The sequence below is a fragment of the Tiliqua scincoides genome, chromosome 8, assembly GCF_035046505.1.
Source record: "Tiliqua scincoides isolate rTilSci1 chromosome 8, rTilSci1.hap2, whole genome shotgun sequence".
NCBI classification, from domain to species: Eukaryota; Metazoa; Chordata; class Lepidosauria; order Squamata; family Scincidae; genus Tiliqua; species Tiliqua scincoides.
Genome location: NC_089828.1, coordinates 51055172 through 51077397, shown reverse-complemented (window position 1 = coordinate 51077397; position 22226 = coordinate 51055172). Strand labels below are relative to the sequence as shown.

General features: G+C 41.9%; 1 protein-coding gene across 2 annotated transcripts in view; it reads right to left on the bottom strand.

Annotated features, from left to right (window-relative positions):
* Positions 1 to 585: 585 nt before the first annotated feature.
* APPBP2 (amyloid beta precursor protein binding protein 2) overlaps positions 586 to 22226 on the bottom strand; it is a 45342-nt gene continuing 23701 nt past the window's right edge. The window contains exons 5-14 of one of the 2 annotated variants that reach the window (XR_010794806.1): positions 18519 to 18687; positions 17363 to 17452; positions 16439 to 16506; positions 16247 to 16352; positions 14835 to 14959; positions 12315 to 12400; positions 11244 to 11434; positions 10166 to 10331; positions 5871 to 9253; positions 586 to 2199 (exon numbers count right to left, since the gene is read on the bottom strand). Coding sequence is in view for 1 of the 2 variants with exons in the window: in XM_066635817.1 (XP_066491914.1) it covers positions 8997 to 9253; positions 10166 to 10331; positions 11244 to 11434; positions 12315 to 12400; positions 14835 to 14959; positions 16247 to 16352; positions 16439 to 16506; positions 17363 to 17452; positions 18519 to 18687 (1258 nt within the window). In the remaining variant the exon portion in view is untranslated. Of the gene's footprint in view, positions 9254 to 10165; positions 10332 to 11243; positions 11435 to 12314; positions 12401 to 14834; positions 14960 to 16246; positions 16353 to 16438; positions 16507 to 17362; positions 17453 to 18518; positions 18688 to 22226 lie in introns of both variants that reach the window. The other variant, XM_066635817.1, reaches the window with a different exon arrangement.

Here is a 22226-nt window from a genome sequence, read left to right as displayed (position 1 = left end):
TGTTCTGTAGTTTGCTCTATGCATGCACAGAAGGCACAAAAAGAAGACATCTGGAAATCTGTGAGAGCCAACTGGCTCTCTCAGTGGCATTTAGTACACTTGTGAGCCCTTTTCAGACAGGAGGCCATCTCCTCATTCCTTTTGCTTTAAACTCCCTGGGATAACTTTTTTGTTTCTAAGTGCTAATTAAAAAAATACATGGAGGACCTTCCTCTTTAGTGAGATTGGGCCAGTCTTTTCCTCTTTCTTTCTGCTTATAACCAAATGCTGAGTAGTTTCACTATTTGAAAAAAGCTTTACATTCTGGGCTGAATTCATTTGACATTGGGTTTCTTTTCAAAATGGATATAAGTACCCCCCCTCCCCCATTCTGGGCCATTTTGCTTTCATTGATGTCTGGCCACATTTTAAATTGATCCTGAAGATTTTAATGTTAACAATTTTGTTATTTATTTCCCCCTCCCAAGGAAAAGTGAGACACAAATGTAGAAAAATAAGATGGAGCTTGACCATTCCTAAACGCACTGTGCCTCTTGCGCCGTGAAATTTTTTTTGAGCCTGGAACAAGAATGCAGGAAGTCTCTCTCAAGAACGCAGGAACACTAGATTTATTAAGTCAATAATTCATTTTAGCAATACAATTACAGAATATCACAATGTTGGTTACAAACATACTCAGTATGGTTTGATGGTTACAAAGAAGTAAAATCGGGCACTGCAGTCTGGTGTGGTCAGATACAAAAAAAGGTTGACACAAAAAAGGAGGATGATGGCCAAGAGTGATCAAGATGCCTTCATATAAATAACTGTGGCACTAAAAGAGAAGGGGATTCAGATTTAGAGCTGTTGTAGGGAGGTGCATTTGCTCCAGTTTGTCTTTTGCTTTCAGCAATATTGCCGATGTACAATATTTTAATATACACATTTGTTTTTAATCCCCTTGTTAAGTTCCATGAAGCATTAAAAAAATATATAGTACTGAACCTGGTAATATTCAATGAAATGTCAAGTTCATTTACCTCCCAGAAATAACTCTAAACTTTTGCTTGAATTACCATGGCAACATAGCTTCCTATAAAGGAATATACATACAAAGGAAAAAAATTAAGAAATGTTACATATATGGTACCTGCAATAGTTAGTGATCCAACACTGAAAAACTTGTGCGCCAAACACCAAGTTTCTAGATATCTCTATATATTTATATAGTTATATATATATATTTTCCCCCATCTTAAATTCTTATTATTTTTTAGTGTTTTGAAACAAAAAAAATGTGCACTTGAAAACAACTCACTAAGGCCTCTCATGCTATTAAAGGATGCCTAAGATTGCAATGGAAGTATTTGCTAACAAGAACTTGGAACACACACCATGATATACCTGACGGAAAGGGAAGCCATTTTTACTGTCTAGAACATTCCTGAGTGGGGAGGGGAACAAAAAGCACGACCACCAGTGCTGTTTTTTTTTTTTAAAAACCTCACAAGCGTTTTCACCACATGGAATTCTTCCCTCCCTCCCTCTCAAACAGAACAAGAAAATTACACACTCAATGAAGGAGTTCCCCCAAAGGCCAAGAGCTGAAATGTGCAACAGGCCAACTGTGTCGAAGACACAAAACGAAAACAAAAAAAAAATCCATAATGAGCACAAATATTTCAAATTCACAAAATAGCACTTGGGGGCTTGATCTGGCAAGAAGGGAGCATTACTACACAAATGTATCCTTGATATTGAACCCAGGCATCTTCCCTCCAAAGGTGTTGACATGGGAGCTTCCATCACTGAATAGATGCTCAGGAGTGTCTTATGAGCTGCTATACTGTGGGAAAGACCAATAGATGGGTGCCATTTTGCTTCACCTAAAGCTAAAGGATTGGTCTCCACTGCTCCATTGGGGGCAGTCCTAATTTTGGGTAGCTTCACCCTCTCCTTACACAAGATCAAACCTTTTTGCTACCAGTTCCCCCCCTTTGGAAAACAGGGGGAAAAGGAACTTATAAACATACAAAAGATGTTTGTACATAGAATTTCCACAGGTAACAGGGATAAGGAACTTTTGATTCAAGAGAAAAACGAAAAAAAAAAACCTTTTGCTATCATACAATCCATGCCAATCAGTTACAACGTAGTCAACATCTTCAGAAATGTTGTTTCATAGGCACAATTCATTGAAGTCTACCAAACAGGTCTAAGCTAGAAAAACAAAAAGAGGAACAAAGACATATTGTTATCTCCCTCCATTTTCTGTATGCTGAGAAGCAACACAATAGTCTTGATTAAGATAGCAGCACCATTGCACCCCACTGTGTCAAGATGTTTCAGAAAAAAGGCAAACATTCAGCAATTTTATAAATTGAGTTAATACTCGCAGAAAAGCTTCACAGGCTTAACTCTTCTGTTGAAATCAGCAGGATTAGCACTTTTAATTCTTAAAGTGCCAGTTTAGCTCTGTTCTTTCCAACTTAAAACTCAAAATAGGATGTGAAAGTGCTTAAGTTTTCCCAAATTACACCCAAGTTTATGAGGGAGGGCAGGTTCATAGTTCTGTTGGGTTTGGTGGGTTGCCTCTGCAGATGCAGAAGTCATTCGAGTATCTGTTTTCACGGGAGCAAGACTGCTGAAGTTCCCATGGATATGAACTGGAGAAATTTCAGGACATCTGACAGTCTTGGGCATTAATTGCCACATAAGTCCTAACAATGAAAATCCATGCATTACCAAGTCAAGCTTTCAGTGTAACTCCCATGAATGCAGTTGCAGGAATGCTCATGTGTCGTGTGATGTGCAAGTCAAGAACCAACCAAAAGTAAACATGTGTTCAGAAATTCAATATACTGTACTGTATTTCAAAAGAGACAACTCCCCACAGATGCACTGGCTTCTGGACAACCCAAAGGAAGAGTTTCCATTTACAAACCACTCAACCCAAAATTGTTCTATGGGCAGTACCGTTCTACACCTTTAAGTGGTATAGAGGATCTCAATGCTCAATGTTTTCTTGGAAGCAAGTCCTATGGATTTCAGTGAGACTTATTTTCAAACTAACCTCTGTTAAATGAGTCCATGTTCAAGCAGATAGACTATACCTGTCAAAACACACAACTCGGAGAAACCTGTCTTTTGGGCAACTGAGTGAGTTCATTTAAAAGAGTTCTGCTATCCTATTGTCCAATCCACTCCAACTAGAAGTAAAAAAAATCTGACACACAAATCCTGAAACTAGAAAAAGGCAGAATAGTAATTTGAATGAAAAGACTATTAAAAGCATAAAACCTTTGAGAGCTCAAAATGAGATAGAAAGGCATTTCTAATATTCTTGGAAGCAAGACTCTCTAAGTTCGCTAGAGCTTAGACCAGCTATGTGTCACATATAGTGACACATAGTGAGGTGGTGAGCTCAGGTGACAGAATTCTGGATCATTCCACCAGACTGCAGGTGGGAGAGTCATATTTTGAATCTTCCCCATGCAATATACATCCTGTATGTGGTAAACCAGCCAATTCAGGAATGGTCTGTTCTAAATCTTTTCTCCCCTGCACTCATTTACTACATGTGCTGAATTTTTTTGCATGGGAAAGCATAATAAAATATGTTCCCCATCCCTGCAATCCAAAGAGGAACAGTCCAGAATTCTACCATTTCAACTTATCGTCTGATTTCACATAACGTATAAATGCGCCTTAAGTATTCCTACCTGGGAGTAAGCCTCACTGAACTCAGCGAAAAATACTTCTAAAAATATTAGGCAGGCTTAGTTCTGAAGGTATTACAGAATAGCTCCCTCTCTTAAAATTGGAGGTTCATAGGGTACTTGCTGTTTAACAAAGTGCTTTTATATTTTATTGTATTGCTTTTATTTGTAGGTTTTTATTTTTGCCAATCCTCTATATTAATTCTATAAATGGGATCTAAATGGCAATTTTATACTTCGCAAGCTTCATTTTTCTGTTCCCAGCTGCCCGACATACAAGACAAAATCAGATTGAATGAGAGTAGGGAGAGAGAAGAAGAGGGGAAGGAATGTTAAAACTATTTGCTAGCTGGGTTTATCTCTAAATAGCTTGAAGGACACAAGCTATTCTTTCATGCACACAACACAGCAGTGTACAGAACTGTCTCCTCATGATACTATCCTGGCACAGCTTGGGGTCTGTACAGGTGGTTACTCTCTCTTTTCAGTAAATAAGCAATAGGGAACTACTCTTCCTCACTCCCCGCAACTAAATCTTGATATGCCAAGAGTAGCCTTTATATATGTATCTACACACAAACAAAATCAAACTCAAACCAAGTCAACTTTATGAACCAAAGGAAAGCAATTCAATCACTCAGACATGCCCTATTCAACATCCCTGTCCTACAATTTCTGTTCTCTCCTACTATATTTTACTAAGGTTTCCCTGTAACAACTGTGCTTCAAAACAAAAGAGTTTCAGGTTTGTCAAGGTTATCGTTTTCAAGCTGTGTGTGTGTATTGTGTTTTTTTTACTTTCTGCAGTTTAGAGAGTAGCAATTTGAAAGATGTTCCAGCTGCCACGCCATAAATCCTGGTTAGAATTCTACTACACAGGAAGCAACAAAATCTAAAACAAAAATCTAAAACCACTTCTCTTTAAATATTTCCTGTTCTCAAAGAACCATGCTCATTAATAGGTTCATAGTTACCGGAGAACAATTTTTCTCACTCACAGGAGTGGGCAACTTTCTAGTACAGATGAACCAGGAAATCAAAGATCTTGGCTATGGTTACATTCAATTATCAGGAAGTTAGTTTTGTCTCTTTCCAAGGCCATGGGAATTGTAAATAGCAGAGATCCAAGAGCTCAACTCATAATACGTTAGCATTATATGTTACTATTACAGCTAGAGCGGTTTTGGATGCTCTGGTGAGCAGAAAAAGGGGACATAAGCAACTAGAGAACCAATTCTGAGAATCTCCAAAGAGGTGGTGGCAAATGAAGACTCTTCTATGAGTCAAGACAAAGATTTTCCTTCACCCAGTAGTGAAAAAGGATCATTCCAATTAACCTTCATTTAGAGCTAAACAAGTTCTACTTAGGAAGCTCAGAAAACTTCAGCATGAGATCTAGATAACCTCCCGGGCACAAACATGTTCATAAAGCAATTTCCTGCTTTCAGTGTACCTATGGACAGATCTGGTATATCCCAAGATGCGACTGTCAATATCGAGAGTGGCAAGCTGGCCCTGGTGTTGGATTATAAGGGTAACATGGGGGGGGGAGAGAGATAAGGATTATCCTATTCTGTCAGAAAAACCTCCACTGCCCACTCACAATTCAAAATGTTTATACTTCACACATGACCTGATATAATGTAACATGGATAATAATGGGAGACTGAATGCTCAAGAAGAATCAATGTCAATAAAAGATCCAACACTGAGACCTGCTTTTCGAAAGAATGAAGGCTTGTACTTTACATATGATGATTTTGACTGTACCACTTCAGTCAGTTTGTGCAGGGATACTTTTTTGGAATGTGTAAGCTCCTTGCATTTAAAGAGCTAACATACAGGGAGAAAGTTATTACAGCTCAGCCTATTCTTCGCTGTGCTAGTTTTGTTCTTGCACGTTTTCCTGCAGGAAGGAATTCCAATGTGTCCCTCTGCAATCTGAAGTGGAACAGTTCATTCTACTACCTCAGGATTCTACTGCTCTTGCCACCACTGCATGTGTAGATCAGCTCTGTAAAAGCAGACGTGAACAGAACAACTGGCTAAGCTACACATATTTAGGAGCATCTCAGAGTCATACGTTCAAAGACCTCATGGACTTGCTAAGGAATTCCAATCTGAAAAGGAAGATCAAACACTAGTGAGTAAAGGCAGCAGATTTCTCAGTACCTCCTTTGTAATCTTTGGATTCTAGAAAACTGAGCAGACGTGTTTAGGTGTCACATTCATGGGAGAACTCTCAGTCTTATGTGAAAACCTGGGATCTCTCACATCCTGGAACTACAGAGAGAAAGTAATGAACAAACTGCATTGTCTCTCGTTTAAACACAAATTAACTCCAATACTCTCTTGCCCTGGAAAAGAACGGGTTTAACAAAATCAGTAAAATATTATGGTTCAAGTCAATGCAGCAGAATCCTGTTCATTCATTGCTTTCTCTCTGAGCATGCAACTGCAAAACTCAAGCCGAGTTTTCTCTGGAACAGACCTGTTCCTAACAGGTCCAAAGATGCAAGATCTCCTTTGTTTCAAGGTAAAGCAACTCTAGGGACCGGTTATCTGGCAACCAACACTGGAGAATTCCAGCTGACAATGATTCTATGCCAGGGCACGCATCAGAGGAGTTGCCTTCTTCATTTCCTCTCCTGAACATGTTTTAAAATAAAGTGGCGAACTGTAATTGTTATTTCAGTCAATGTGTTTTTTTGATAGCTTCTTTTTAGTTATGTTAATCTGATTTTTCATTTTATAAGGCAATTTGATTGGTATTATTGTGGTGGTGTTTTGTTTCAGTAATTCCAAGAAAGCAATTTCGGGGAACAAAAACAGGCAAATTCATTAAAATCCTTTTTTGCTATGGTCTTCAGCCCATTAACTTATACTTTTAAAAAGAAACAAAAATGTAAACGCTTCATGCTGTCTGATGGACCATAATAAACACCCGAGTATAAATGCTAATGGTGCATGGAGACTTTCATTTTCAGAATGATGCTCCTTAATCCATTGTAGTTCCAACTGTCAGTGAAGCCCTAAACCATTTACACTTGAACAGTGACTAACAGGTGTTGGTTGTGAAGAAGCAAGTCAGAGACAGCAACATCTAAAGTCTTCATACTTACAGGGTTACAGTTGCAAATGTTTGTTTCTGCTTTAATGTGTTGACAGGACCAGGTAGATTAAAAAAATATCAAAATTCTCATCCACTTTTTGGAGGTTCGCGGTGCAGAACCAACACAGAAAGCACCAGCAGAAAAGTCTATTCTGACCTGAGGAGAAGTGATCAAAGTCTTCCCCGCCATGGGTGGTTCAGCAGCCTGCCGGACCATGCCCAGAACAGGAATGCTAACCCTACTCCTTGAGTATTAACATCTCCATTCCGAAGACGATGTTACAAGACCCTCAGAACACAAAATACTTTTTCAAAGGCACTAGTTAAACACAAAACTATTGGCCTGTAATATTCCAGGTTAAATGCTGAAACTATTGCAATAGGGATAGAGAAATAGCTGAAGCCACTTACTATGAACCTTTGCTGCACTCATGACAATAGGCATGCAGGCTTTCCCTTCCACCATCACCCCTTATCAAAAAAAAAAAAAAATTATACACAAAACAAAATTCACTCCAAATACTGGAGAGAAGCTTTTGCTAGCAAAGCCTTGGTTGAAGTGAGTTTTCCATGAGCAACTTATAAAACCCCTGAAAATAGGGGAGAAAACCCAACAAGACTCTTAAGTACAGAGACACCACCTGGGCCTCCGTATTAAGAATTGAGGTAACTGCAACAATTTGTTTGTTATTCAATCTAGCTGGCTATATGCTACATAGGTCTTTCAAATTTCTGTAATTACCTCAACATTAAAAGACTTGGTTCAATTAAAAATAAAAAACAAACACACACACACAAACCATGCACACAACCAAAAATTAAGACAAGTTAGTGAGACAGGCATAGTTTTAAAAAATCAAAACCATATGACAGATGCTTTAACAATTAGTATAAAGCAGCAGGGCTCCAGCTGTTTTGCATAAAGTAAAAAAGGAAACAAAGAGAGAGAGAGAGAGAGAGAGAGAGAGAGAGAGAGAGAGAATGAATGACCTATTGTGCTTTTTGGCATTATCCACTGACCTCTGCAATAAATTGTCATCTCCAGAAATGAAAAACTAAACCAGATTCGTGAACAGAAAGAAAAAATCTAATTAGCACAAGCAAGTTATAGACTTCAGAGAGAGCCTGTTTGTAAAAGGGGGGGGGGAATCAGAAGCATTTTTTAAAGTTTGCTTATGGCATAAACATCTAGTTATCTGTGTAATTGTAAGTATTTCAAAAAGACATGCCATTGCAACTGCCGAAGAACAATGAAGCTCCTAGTTTTGTTTTCTATTACATGTACATAAAGTCTTCATTATCACTGAAAATACACCTTGATGAAAGATTCTACTCAGTAAAAGTGAATACGGAGGCTGAAATAGTAACTTAAAGCCATTGGTCCCAGGCGGCAAAAGCTCTTTGTAGGGACAGACTGGTCCGCTTTAGTTCTGGTCCTGCGACAGACAACTCTTGCCCTGTACCAAAAACGAAAGCTAAGACTACATATATTCTACTGGTGGTTATCGCTGTCAGGTGAACACTGGTCCAATTTGGATGCTCTTCGAAAGCAAGATGGCAGTCAGACGGCAAACTAGCGCAGTTCATAACCAAGTGTTGCTTTCCAGAGTCTTTCTTTGCCACGTCTCTTCATAAGGCAGCACAAGGCAGAAGTGAGATCTTTCCCCCTCCCTTTTGTGTGTGTGAATATCTGCGATTAATTGTTTTACAATCCATACCAGACAACACAGCCTTTTTACTGGAAAAAGAGTAACCATAAGGTATCGTATTACTTCAGCTTGATGAAAGGACTGCACCTTCTTTTCACAATGCAACTCTTCAACTGTTAAATGGATTTATCTCTCTTTTCTTGCAAAGGTTTTCTGCAAAGTAGCTTCTTTAGGACAAAAAAAGGAAGGAAAAAAACTTAGGAGTGATGTCTGTTTTCATATCAAGTTGAAAACGTGAGCCGGAACAACATGCCGTACACATGCTGGTAAGAACTGTAGAACACATTCATCTGTACGGACACTCCACCAAAGTTGGAATCACCCCAGAAGAGGTTTTATAGACTGGACCAGTGTTTCAATGCAGTTCCAGCCCCTTGAGAAAAACAACATGGTTTCAAATTTCACAGTATGACTTTCCCATGTAAATTTGGGGAAAATGAAAAAAAAAAATAGCAGTTGGTAAAACTGACCAAACTCTTAGCAAATCTGTCCTTCAACAATGGTCTGAGACATCAGAAAAGACTGGACCACTTCTTCAGTGGACTGAGGGCTGGTGCTTACATCCTCTAGGGCATCTGTAACTGAAAACTGCCGATCCCGTAATCGGTTCCAGTTGGCCAAAATATTGTGGTATTCAAATACTTTCTCATAATTGCCAATGGAGTTGTACAGTTTAATGAGGCCCCTGTAGTCATATTCTAGTCCACTGTAACCTTCTCCAAAAAGTTTCTTTCCTAAAAAAAAAGTGGAAAGAGAGAATTGATAATTAAAGTTGCATTTGTTTGCAGTTATCAAAAACAGGTTTTTAAGAAGTTTCAGAACTCTGCTCAGAATATTACCAGCATATAAACCGTTTAACAAACAAACTCTCTGTAGTCAAGATGAATTTTAGCATAGCAGCCCTAAATGGATAGAGGAGATGCAAAATGCATGTCCTACCAACCTAGGAAAAAAGTTGCAGCTTGGTGGTACAGAACCTGCTTAACATACAACTGCTACAGCAGGAAATGGGACAATGAACATGATGGACATTTGGTCTAATCTAGCAGGGCTTGTCTTATGTTATTCTGACACCCCTGCCACAATGGGCAATGAAATCTTGTCACTGTTTGTTAAAACAGTGATAAGAGCCAGGATGGTGTAGAGGAAGATCCAAATTCAAATCCCCTCCCAGCCATGAAGCTTCCTGGGTGACCTTGGGCCAGTCACTCTCTTTCAGTCTCTCCTACCTCACAGGGTTGTTGTGAGAAAAATTAAAAAAAAGGAGAGGAACCACATACACCACCCTGAGCTCCTAGGAGGACGGGTGGTATAAAATTTGAAAACAAAGGAACAGGGTCTGTAAGTGGAGGAAGAGTCCAAACCACTTGGACCCAAAACTGCCCTTTAAACAACTTCAAGAGATGTTTACTTGGGCCCAGTTGAATGGTCCAGGAACATCTGAGGCTGCAGGATCAGCTCTGTAGATGGAAGACTATAAGGTGAGTGTGTATAAGGGAATGATAGAACAGGAATTTTTTTAAACCCGCATATTCAAATGAGGGGAAATACTTGCTAAAGCTATACTTTTACCATGGCAACAGAGTCTCGCCCATCCAGAGCAGCCAACCCCTCTGTAAGGTAAACTTTGTTGAAGAATTACTCACCAATTGCTATGGATCTCAAATAAAGCTTTTCAGCATTTTCATATTGATTCATGTCGTAATTGTAGAGTGAGGCGAGATGTCCCACAGAGAGAGCAACTTCATAGTCTTCTTGACCAAGAAGCTGCTCCTTGATCTGAATTGCTTTGATGTGCATTTCTTCTGCCTCCTGAAATACCAGGAAAATAACACATTTAAAGTGAAGGTGGGCTTTTCAGAATCCTTTAATCACACACATATACTAAAAAACCAAGACAGCAGAGAGCTGGGCTTTAATGCCACCTATTTTATGTGGTGCATTCAGCAATTCCACACAAGGGTAGAAGTGTGAAGAATTTGGTATTATGTACAGAATTCAGCACCCCCAAAATCACAGCTCTCTCTAAAATAATAGTTTCCACCTGATGCTTCAGAAAAAATGCAGGTTATATAAAAGCATAACTGGATGCAATCTCCTGTTGGTACATGGAGTAGCTGTTGGGATTTACAAATGACTTGGTGGAAAGGTTGAGAACCTGACTAATTGGTAATGTAGCTGTTACTGTTATCTGGAGCCCAAAGAGCAGAGTATATAACACTGATCATATTATCATTTTTGTCTACACCCATCTCACTTAGACCAAGGAAGACGTCTGCTGTCTCCTGCCTTTGCCCATTTTTGTCTTTAACAAAAATTGCAGCAAATTGGGGAAGGCTTTGGAGTGGCATCATAGAGAATTGGAGGGACTGGGTCACATGGATGACTGGAAGTAGCAAACGCCAAACACTTCTGGGCTCCCTTCACTTTCCTTTCCTTATCCTATTCTCCCTCTCTCTTTCCTTTTCCTATTGGGCCTGTGTTCTTAGATTGTAGGTTTGGAGGCAGTCATGGTTAAATTTTATGTACACGTAGCACTCATTTCTTAAGCAAACCTGGAACAGGTGGGAAGAGATGAAGCAGCAAAGGTGGCAGCACACTGCCAGAATGAGGCAGGAGACAACCTTTGGCACACTGCCTCAGACACTGGACATGATGGAACCCCAAGGCGGAACAAGAAAATACAAGTCAAATATAGAAACCGTCCCGTGGCGCTGCAATTACCTTGAATTTCCTCATTGACTGATAAAGTCTGCCAAGATTACCGTAGTGTTTAGCTGTCTGCACATTGAACTCCCCAAAGGCCTTTTTAGCTAGCTGGAGTGAGGAGAGGTGCAAGTCATGGGCTTCTTGGAGCAACCTCTGTTCAGTTTCCTTATTGTGACAGTCAATCGCAATCTCCTCCAAGATGAGCGCTGACATATGGGAGGAAAAAAAGCCATGTTGAAGGTGTTCAAGAGGCATTAAGCAACAGGAACCAGAAGTATTGATGGCTGAAGATTCTTTCCACTCAGCCCTTACCCTGTCCATCTAACTTGGCACTCTGACTTACAGGAGGTCTCTAGGGCCTCGTGCAGAGGTCCTTTCCAACACTGCCTGAGATCCTTTTAACTAGAGATACTAGTGACTCAACTATCGCAAGCAAAGCATGTGCTCCAACACAGGGCCATGGCTGCTGCCTTTTGCCTTGTTGCTCCCCTTCCGGACTGAGAACATTGGTACAAAACAGGGCAACCAAAATGATCACAGGACTGGAGCACCTTCCTTATGAAGCAAAGAGTACAGCACATGAGGCTGTTTAGCTTGGAAAAAAGGCAATTAAGGGGAGACATGACTGAGACTTATGCATGGTGTGGCAAGGCAGATCGAAAGAGAAGGACCACAATCTGAGTTGCACAGCTAGCAAAAATGCAGCCGGAAGGAGACAGACAGTAATACTTCAAGAGCATGCTATCTGCTTTTGAAGGAACTGATGATACTTTCAAGAATATGACTAGCCATTTGCCTGCTCCCCTATGCTCAAGATATATAGATCTTTGTAAACAAACAGATGCTTCAAAAACATTGCAGGCTTCCAGGACTCATGAGGGAACTGACTCTAAAAGGCTGCCCTTGAAACTTCCTATTGTCAGAGGAAGCAGGAAGCCAAAAAACAGTAGCCCAAGAATGCATACCTATTAATTAAACTTCTATACCATCCTTTCCCACACACTGCCATTGAGATTTTCTGTGGTATCATCAGTTATTTCTACTACCCAAGCACCAGCATGAGGTGTAGCATGAGGTGTAGCATACCTTTAACTCTTTTGGAGGAGGCCAGAAGCAGATGATCTTCAGGAAGGATGTGAGTTATGATGCCAATAGCACGTTCTGCGTGGAATCTAAGATAAGCACAATCAGCACATGAGGACAAAAACAACCCTCCTTTTCTTGGAATGTTACAAAGTAGTGAACACTAACGAGTCACATGTTTTAAAAGTTCCAAGAGGAGCAATTTAAACTGAACAAGGAGGGATGCATCTGAGACAGATACCCAGTAGGCTTATTCAGAAAACAGGGACAGCTGTTTACTGCATGCTAAGAAAACAATGCAAAAGATAGGACACAAAAGCTTCTAACATCTAAAACTTCTTGGGAAAAGGCTCTGCTTTTGCCTTAAAAACAAAAAGCACTTTTCTCTATAAGAAGATAAATTCTCAGCAGTCACAGGAAAAAAGGGGCAGTTCTTTACACAATTCCCTATGGAAATATGTGGGGATGACGCCCAGTTTAGACAGTGTTTCAAAAAGTATGAGACAGCATTAATGGAGGATAGGTCCAACAGCAACAATTAGCCATGATTGTGAAAAAGAGCCTCCGGGTACAGAGCCAGTACACCTTTGGTACCAGAAGCTGGGGGCAAACGACAGGTAAAAGACAACATTTGCGCACCCTGCCAGGAACCTTTCTAAGGCAAACTATCTATAAAGAGTCAAAATGCTAGTCCATCTACTCAATATTGCCTACACCACCACTTCTCAAGGTATCTGCTGTTGCAGACGGGCATTCTTTTCTCCCCATGAGCCGTGGACTAGTACTATATACAGCTCCACAGCAAGCGTCAGGAGACTCTGAGAAGTCAGAAGAAGGAAGCCCCAGGAGACATGCTATAGGCAGCTCATAGACTGGCAACTGGTCTTCAGATCACATTTTGAGTAGCGCTGGCTGACATCGAGCGGACAGCAAACCAGGACTTCAGACAGAGATATTTTCAGACCTCAGTGCCAAGGACTGAACTTGGGATTTTCTCCATGAAAAGCACATGCTCAACCATTAAACTACAAATCTTGTCTGGAGTTCATGATGAAACTCTACTGCCTCGGCTCTGTTCTCCCCAATTCCTATGACTTCTGTATTTCCTGCAAGCTCAGACTTTGTGGGACAAGTCTGAGGAGCTCTACCTCAATAAGCCAATTCCACTGCCCAAATAAAGAACAATGAACTTTCGATTTAACAGACGCAGTTTGACAGATTTCAGATATAAAGGGGGGTTGTCTGCTTTTTAAAAAAAACAAAACTAGTCATTTGTTTTGTGCATGCACTGAAACACGGTATATACACCATCGTAGATGTATATTAATTCTACAGACATCCAGCATTAATGGACACTCTTCCCCCTCCATTTGTTCATTAAATGAAGGATTCACTATACTTGTTTTAAAACATCTATAACCTGTTCTTTTCAGCAAGGATTTGGGGCTACCCCCTCCCCCAAGTTTTTACACACGGCCACACACCTGTTTAAACCAATGCATAACCACCAAAAACAAAAGAAGAGCAATACAAAACAATCCAACCAAGTAAGACTGTTTTCAAGGAGGTAAAATTAAAATAAATCTATGAAGCCCTGGTAAAAAAAAGCTGAGTCTCCAACTGGTGACAAAAGACATACAGAGAGGGGACCAGCCACGCCTCCAGGGGCTCCACAGCACTGGGCCCACCATTGCTGCTCAGGGAACATCCAGCTTCAAGCACTCACAGGAGAGTCTCTGTGTGGCATGTGCCCACCCACAATCAAAGGCCATCCAGCAGCACTGCAGTGATTTAGTTTACATAATTTATTCTGCTGGCAGAAGACAAGGAGGTTTTAGTGTTCCTTGTGTAACTTTCAGTTTTGACTTTTAGTAAACAACTGTCTCTGTTCATAAAGTACTCCATGGTCAATCTGAAGCACTGAGATTCAACTCAAAAACTCAAGGGATAAAACAAGGAGCTACTACCCAAAACAAGGCTTTGCAGCTTCAGGACTGCTGTTAGACTGCTTGTGAAGTCTCTGCATGTAAGAAATGCAGCACGGCAAGGAACAAAAGGTTCCAGACTAACTGTGTCCTGGATGTGTTAGATTTCCACACGGCAGGGACTTTGCACACAGGGGAGCATTTCACTATTATTCTAACAATTTATGATACGTTATTGCAACTTGACTGCTAATCATCTCTTTTTTTATCTACTGTATGAGCTGTTTTATCAATAACTCATTTTGTTCTTAGTGTTAATTTTAATGAGTCACCTGGGGCATTATTTTTGGATGGAGAGGTGGGATATAAACTTCCAAAATACAAAGGGAATAGGACACCTGCAACATAATCAGCAGTCAACACACATCAGTTCCCAGCATGGTTGCTGAGAGGCTCTCAAACCCTCTCTTAATACAACAGTCTTTCCTTGCTGCTAGAAAGCAAGATAAAAAGGGGTGTGCTACCCCTATCATGTTTCAAACATTTGCTTTGAACTGCGGAATAAGAACACAGGTCTCAAAGTGAATGTGGTACTCACAGTGCATTGTCAAACTTCCCCGAACTGTACTGGTGAACGTAAGAAGAGTAAGCTAAGTCTTCGTGGGCTGTAGCTACATGGATGTTTTTGCCACCAAACACAGACTGCCTGATGTCTAGTGCTGTCTGAAATGATTCATGCAAAGAACTGAAATCAGTTAAGGCTGGCCACCATTCAGAGGTTTCCAAAGTCACGTCTAGAGATTTGCTTGATCGTGAGATGCTGAGCTCATTCCAAGCCACATCCTGCACAGCTGTTATCACATTTCACAAATGCTTCCAGGTTATCAGTGGGCAGGCAGACTGCCTGCACAGCACCACTAAAGTGATTGACAACCAAGGGCTTGAGTCTGGGTGCAGCAGAAGGAACTTAAGACTATAGGGGAATGCCATTTTTGAATGCTCCCTCATTTTATTTTAAAATACCCAGACTCAAAAAAAAAAAATTCCCTGCAAACAGAAGTGGAGCATCACAAGAGGAACTCATTCCCAGGAGGCCCAACTCCCACCCTTGCATGTAGCCTGTCATTCAGAAGGACAAACCACCCAAATCTGAACACCTGAAGCTTGTGGAATGGCCCCCCGTTCCTAGAACAGGAATGTATAGCAAGAAAAATGTCTGATCCTTCAAGATATAAGTAATACTGATCCAGGATGGGTCCCCCAGGTGAGAAGTGAGAACTTGGACTTCAGAGGCGTCTACAGAATCTGCCTCCCAAAAGGCTGCATACTTACCTGAGAATGCCTGATGATAGTCTGAGCCAAGAACTATCCCTAAAGATCCCTTCCCAAGAAGAATGACCCCAGAACATGCAGCAGAGCCCCCAGTGCTATCAATGGAGGACTCATGGACACTGCCGGGGGGTGGGGGTGGGTGGCAGCTGATCAAGTTGGGGACATTGGGCCTGCTGTTGTCAACAGCTGTGCTAGTGTTTGCTCCTGTGTGGCTGCTCTTCCATTGGTTCTAGAATTCCTGTTCAAGATTTATCCTAGACCACTTGTTTTTGAACCTGCTTGGCTCCCTGGCTATCATGCCCCTCCCCTTCCCCCAGTATTCTCCAGATCAAACATACCCAGTTCCCTCAACCAGTCCTCATATTGCATGCTTTCCAGACCCCTGACTATCTTTTGCTGCCTTTCTCTGAAGCTGTCCCTATTTGTCTACTACCTTCTTAAAGTGTGGAGTCTACAGAATCGGACGCAGTCTGACTAGCGTGGAATAAATGGAACTATTATTTTTTATATCTTGAACTATGGTTCTATGAATGCAGTCTAGAACTGCATTAGCCTTTTTTGAAGCTGAATCACATGGCTGATGCACATTCAATTTGTGATTCACTGCAATCCCAAAATCCTACACATAACCACTTAACAGCACTCAAAACGTACATTCGTAGAAGGCCAGAATCATACCTGGTAAATTGCAACTGACTGGCATATGTTGTCTACGTTTAGTAAATAAAACCCATAGTCTAGAAGTGTGTCTGAATATTTAGGGTGTTTGGCTCCAAAATGCTCCCTGAAAGAAAAAACACAAGTTAAAGGTGTAGAACAAAACAATGAATCAGAAACATGCAACAGTATTTTTGAACAGGGCTTACTTACCGTGCTAGATACACTGCATGTTTTATTAGCTGTTCGGCTTTCTTAAATTCACGTTTTACAACACAAGCCTAAATCAATAGGAAGAGAGAGCAGACATGAGAGACTATGAATATTCAAAGCATTCCTTACACATACTGGCACCCACTGTTGCAGAACAGCTACTGCCTTCACTGAACAATGGGTGGCGTTTTCCCCAGAAATACTGGAGTGAGCAAGTGCGCTTAGAAAGCATAAAGACAGACAGTACTCAGTTGCTTCGTTGAGTATTTACTTCTTTCAAAATGGTAAATTAATGTGCAAAATTTGGCAAGTGCAAGTAGGGTTGGAAGTCTGAGCGACATGTGTGAATGATCCGTAGGGCAAACGCTCTTGTGATAACTAAGCAGGTCTTGGCCTGGTCAGGGTTTGGTTGGGATACTGCCAATGGTATCAGGTTGGAAGGAATTAACATGGGAAGCCCCTTCAAGCATGCAGAGCTTCAAGCACGCAGAGCCCTTTGGTTCTGATGTTATAAGAACATAAGAACAGCCCCACTGGATCAGGCCACAGGCCCATCTAGTCTAGTCTGGTCCAGCTTCCTGTAACTCACAGTGGCCCACCAAATGCCCCAGGGAGCACACCAGATAAAGCACACCAGAGCACACACCCAGAGCACACCAGTTAGCGTTGGGTATAGTGTGGAGCTTGACTTCACACCAAGCTTGAGCCCCAACTAGCCATCCTAGGAAGCTAATAAAGCCATCAGATTAATTTAGACAGCTAGCAGCCCAGGGTTCCCTGCACCAAACGTGAGCATTTTTGTGGCTCTCTATTTCTGCATTGGCAAAGCCTTCAAATACCAGATGCTAGTGCAGTAGAACAAGTGGAATTGTTTCTAGGCCTGTCCTACTATGTGCAGCTTATTTCTAGAAGAGTTAAATTCACCTTTGATGCTTGTCGTAAAACATCCACTACAACTTTTACCGGCAAGCCAATTGAGATCTCCTTCATGGCTTCTATACACCACTTATAAGCCTACAAAACAAAAAGAGAGAAGCAAAGCATAATAAACTTTACCCAATAGTGTCATGGAGGGAGGACTATCACTCTTCCTCCACAATTAAGCACACAGGAAAATTAAGCAGGTTTTACAAGATTTTTATGGGGTGAGCCCAAATGCTCAATTGGCAGCACCACACAAGAAGTGGCCTTACACTCAGTCAGGCCATTAGTCCCTCTAGGTCAGTACCGTCTACACTGACTGGCAGTTGCTCTCCAGGGTTCCCAACAGGGATTTTTCCTGGTTCAATCTAGAGAGGCTGCCAGGATCTGAACTTGGCACATTTGGCAAGCAAACCAGGTGATCTACCACTCAACTATAGCTTAAACTCCAATTAAAACAGAGCTTGTGACTCCCCCTTCCCCCCCCCCAATTTAAAATTAACAACTTCCTGCTCAGTTGTTCAAGAACGGCATGCTTGTTCTGGAGAAGTCTTCTTGCTTGTTCCCTTATCTGCTGGCCTCTGGCTGCTGGCCAAATCTCGCTTCTTAATCAAACATCTAACATAATTACAGAACTAGAACTTGGTTCTCAGACTCTGTACCTCAAGGAGCCCCTGCTCTAACAGAAGAACTATGGCCATGAGCATAACGTGTGCTAGGCAGGGAGGAGATTTAGTGTTCATTCCATGAGTTGGTTACATTGGGGGCAAGAAGCTTTGGCAAACATCAGGAAAGTCGTCTCATAGGAGCTGGCCTGGAATGACTTGTCTTATGAGCAACTGAAGGTTCTAAATATCACAAAGTGCTGCCCTTTCCCAGTTCGGCCTGACAATGGCTGAAAAAGCTTTGATTCCTGCGAACTCCAGCACTTGAACCCAGTCCCAACTCTAATTTTAGCTACATGCTAATTTTATTTGGCACCACCTCCCAAGTTACAGTTCTGCTGCCAAGGCTCAGTGAAGCACACTTTTGTCTGCCCACGCACCACTGCGGAGTCAGTCCACAGTACTCTTTGTCCTGGAAAAATACCCAACCTGTTCTGTGACCATATGCTGAGACTTTTAGGCCGAATTCCGCAAAGCCAGTGGAACACACTCACCTCGTCATAATGGCTCTTTGCAAAGAGAAGAGCACAGAGCTCTCCATACAGGGCTGCTTTGTTGGCTTGCTGGCCATGTTTTGCCAGCTTGTCCATGTAAGACTGAGCTAATTTGAAGGTTTCTTCTCCCAAATGATATTTACAGTTGCCATTTCGAACATGCAGCAACCTAGGAAAGACAAGGAGGATCTCATTTATTGGAGTTTTATCCCACGTTTATTAAGACAAGCCCAAGGTAGCTAAACAAAAACAGCAGCATGTCAGAACAGCATAATCTTCCCCAGATGCATGTGGACCTCCAGGCTTGATGAATGCCTCTGGTCCATTTTTTCTCTTTCTGTGCAATGGCTGCAGCAACAGGACAAACTAGCAGGATTATGTTGTTCAGTCTGCTCCCTTTGCCCTCCCCGATGACCTTGCTGTTCGGCACTGCTCCTCCACATTCCTCAGGGGCCACAGTAGCCTGGGAAACCTAGAAGCAGGGGGCAATCCTTCAAAAGCCTACAGTGACAACCGAAAACATCTTGAAACCTGGTGCACAAAACTGCCGAATGCTGCCTCACATGACAACATAACAGGGATGTGACTGGGATGCAAACAGGGAAGAAAAAACTGAACCACAGCCCAGAAACATCCCACCATGATTTGAAATATTAACATCCTGAGCAATTCTTTAACGCACCTAAGCAAAGCACCAGCAGTAAGACAAAGGAAATCTCCATGTTCAAAGGTGGTAACATCTCAGAATACCAAATCCCTTTAGAAGTGTTACAGAGAGGGAGCTTAACTGGAATCCAATCCAAAAATCAGTTCAGAGGGGGTTTTCCCAATGACTTGGAACCTAACAAACTTCTAGGTTACCTTGAACCAGTTATACCTTTTCATAAGAACAGCCCCGCTGGATCAGGCCATAGGCCCATCTAGTCCAGCTTCCAGTATCTCACATTGGCCCACCAAATGCCTCAGGAAGTACAACAGATAACAAGAGACCGGCATCCTGGTGCCTTCCCTTGCATCTGACATAGCCCATTTCTAAAAAATCAGGAGGTTGCACATACACATCATGTCTTGTAACCCGTAATGGATTTTTCCTCCAAGTATTTGCCCATTCCCCTTTTAAAGGCATCTAGGCCAGATGCCATCACCACATCCTGTGGCAAGGAGTTCCACAGACCAACCACACACTGAGTAAAGAAATATTTTCTTTTGTCTGTCCTAACTCTCCCAACACTCAATTTTAGTGGATGTCCCCTGGTTCTGGTGTTATGTGAGATTGTAAAGAGCATCTCTCTATCCACTCTGTTCTTCCTGTGTATAATTTTGTATGTCTCAATCATGACCCCCTTCAGGCGGCTCTCTTCTAGGCTGAAGAGGCCCAAACACCGTAGCCTTTCCTCATGTTTAAGGTTCAACTTAAACTTTAAAAAATGTGGCTCAAAAAGCAGGCACTCAGCTTCAACTGCACAATTAATATTTATTTTTAACCCTATTTTTGCATTTTGTTTCAAAAAACCTTTTAAATAAATATTTTTCTCAAGTCAGATAGTTCCTCTTTTTACAGAGTTGCACTGCAAGCAAGAGGTGTTCCATATTATTATGCATGAAATATACCTAAACTAGTTCCAAGTATCTGAACCAGTCACTGAACCACTTTTTCAAGTTGCTACTAAACCGGTTACCAAACAAGTTCTAAACAGAAACAAAACTGGAGAGTTAAAAAATACTGATGAACCTAAACTGAACCCAGCTGTTTCATGGCTCAACTCCCTGGTCATAATACTGCTATTGACACAGGATTTGTAAAAGCCTGTCTTTTTTTCTTCTTACTTGAAATAAAAAGATTTTTGCTTTGGGTCTGTATAGCCAACAAACTGGCTCATTAGTTGTTTATAATGGTAGTCACCAATTTCGAGCAACCAGCACTGGCTAGAGATATAGTTGTTCCTGACAAATCACATGAAACTGGCAACACTAGAGAGACACTTTCCCCCAGAAATCGCCCCCCTACCCAAGGCTTCACTAAAAAGATTACAACCATTTAAGGAGGTCCCCTGTGTGCTTCCAGGCTCTGAATAGGAACTAGGGCAGCCATTTTCATCACTGTGTTGTGGCACACTGGTGTGCTGCGGATGGTCTGCAGGTGTGCTGCGGGAGTTTGGGGGAGGATCATTTGTTATAGGGCCACTGGGGGGACGCAAGCTCCTGCTGTCAGTGTGGTGTGTGTGCTTTGACAATTTTAGTGCCTTTTCAGTGTGCTGTGAGATAAAGCAACGTGACCTGCACGTTGGGGGAAGAATACCAGGCAAATCTCTAACAAAAACCCTTGACTTCCGACGGGCGGACTTCCCTCAAATGAGGAGGCTGGTTAGAAGGAGGTTGAAAGGGAGGGTAAAAAGAGTCCAATCTCTCCAGAGTGCATGGAGGCTGCTTAAAACAACAGTAATAGAGGCCCAGCAGAGGTGTATACCGCAAAGAAAGAAGGGTTCCACTAAATCCAGGAGGGTGCCCGCATGGCTAACCAGCCAAGTTAGAGAGGCTGTGAAGGGCAAGGAAGCTTCCTTCCGTAAATGGAAGTCTTGCCCTAATGAGGAGAATAAAAAGGAACATAAACTGAGGCAAAAGAAATGTAAGAAGGTGATAGGGGAGGCCAAGAGAGACTATGAGGAACGCATGGCCAGCAACATTAAGGGGAATAATAAAAGCTTCTTCAAATATGTTAGAAGCAGGAAACCCGCCAGAGAAGCGGTTGGCCCTCTGGATGGTGAGGGAGGGAAAGGGGAGATAAAAGGAGACTTAGAGATGGCAGAGAAATTAAATGAGTTCTTTGCATCTGTCTTCACGGCAGAAGACCTCGGGCAGATACCGCTGCCCGAACGGCCCCTCCTAACTGAGGAGTTAAGTCAGATAGAGGTTAAAAGAGAAGATGTTTCAGACCTCATTGATAAATTAAAGATCAATAAGTCACCGGGCCCTGATGGCATACACCCAAGAGTTATTAAGGAATTGAAGAATGAAGTTGCAGATCTCTTGACTAAGGTATGCAACTTGTCCCTCAAAACGGCCACGGTGCCAGAAGATTGGAGGATAGCAAATGTCACGCCTATTTTTAAAAAGGGAAAGAGGGGGGACCCGGGAAACTATAGGCCGATCAGCCTAACATCTATACCGGGTAAGATGGTGGAATGCCTCATCAAAGATAGGATCTCAAAACACATAGACGAACAGGCCTTGCTGAGGGAGAGTCAGCATGGCTTCTGTAAGGGTAAGTCTTGCCTCACGAACCTTATAGAATTCTTTGAAAAGGTCAACAGGCATGTGGATGCGGGAGAACCCGTGGACATTATATATCTGGACTTTCAGAAGGCGTTTGACACGGTCCCTCACCAAAGGCTACTGAAAAAACTCCACAGTCAGGGAATTAGAGGACAGGTCCTCTCCTGGATTGAGAACTGGTTGGAGGCCAGGAGGCAGAGAGTGGGTGTCAATGGGCAATTTTCACAATGGAGAGAGGTGAAAAGCGGTGTGCCCCAAGGATCTGTCCTGGGACCGGTGCTTTTCAACCTCTTCATAAATGACCTGGAGAAAGGGTTGAGCAATGAAGTGGCTAAGTTTGCAGATGACACCAAACTTTTCCGAGTGGTAAAGACCAGAAGTGATTGTGAGGAGCTCCAGAAGGATCTCTCCAGACTGGCAGAATGGGCAGCAAAA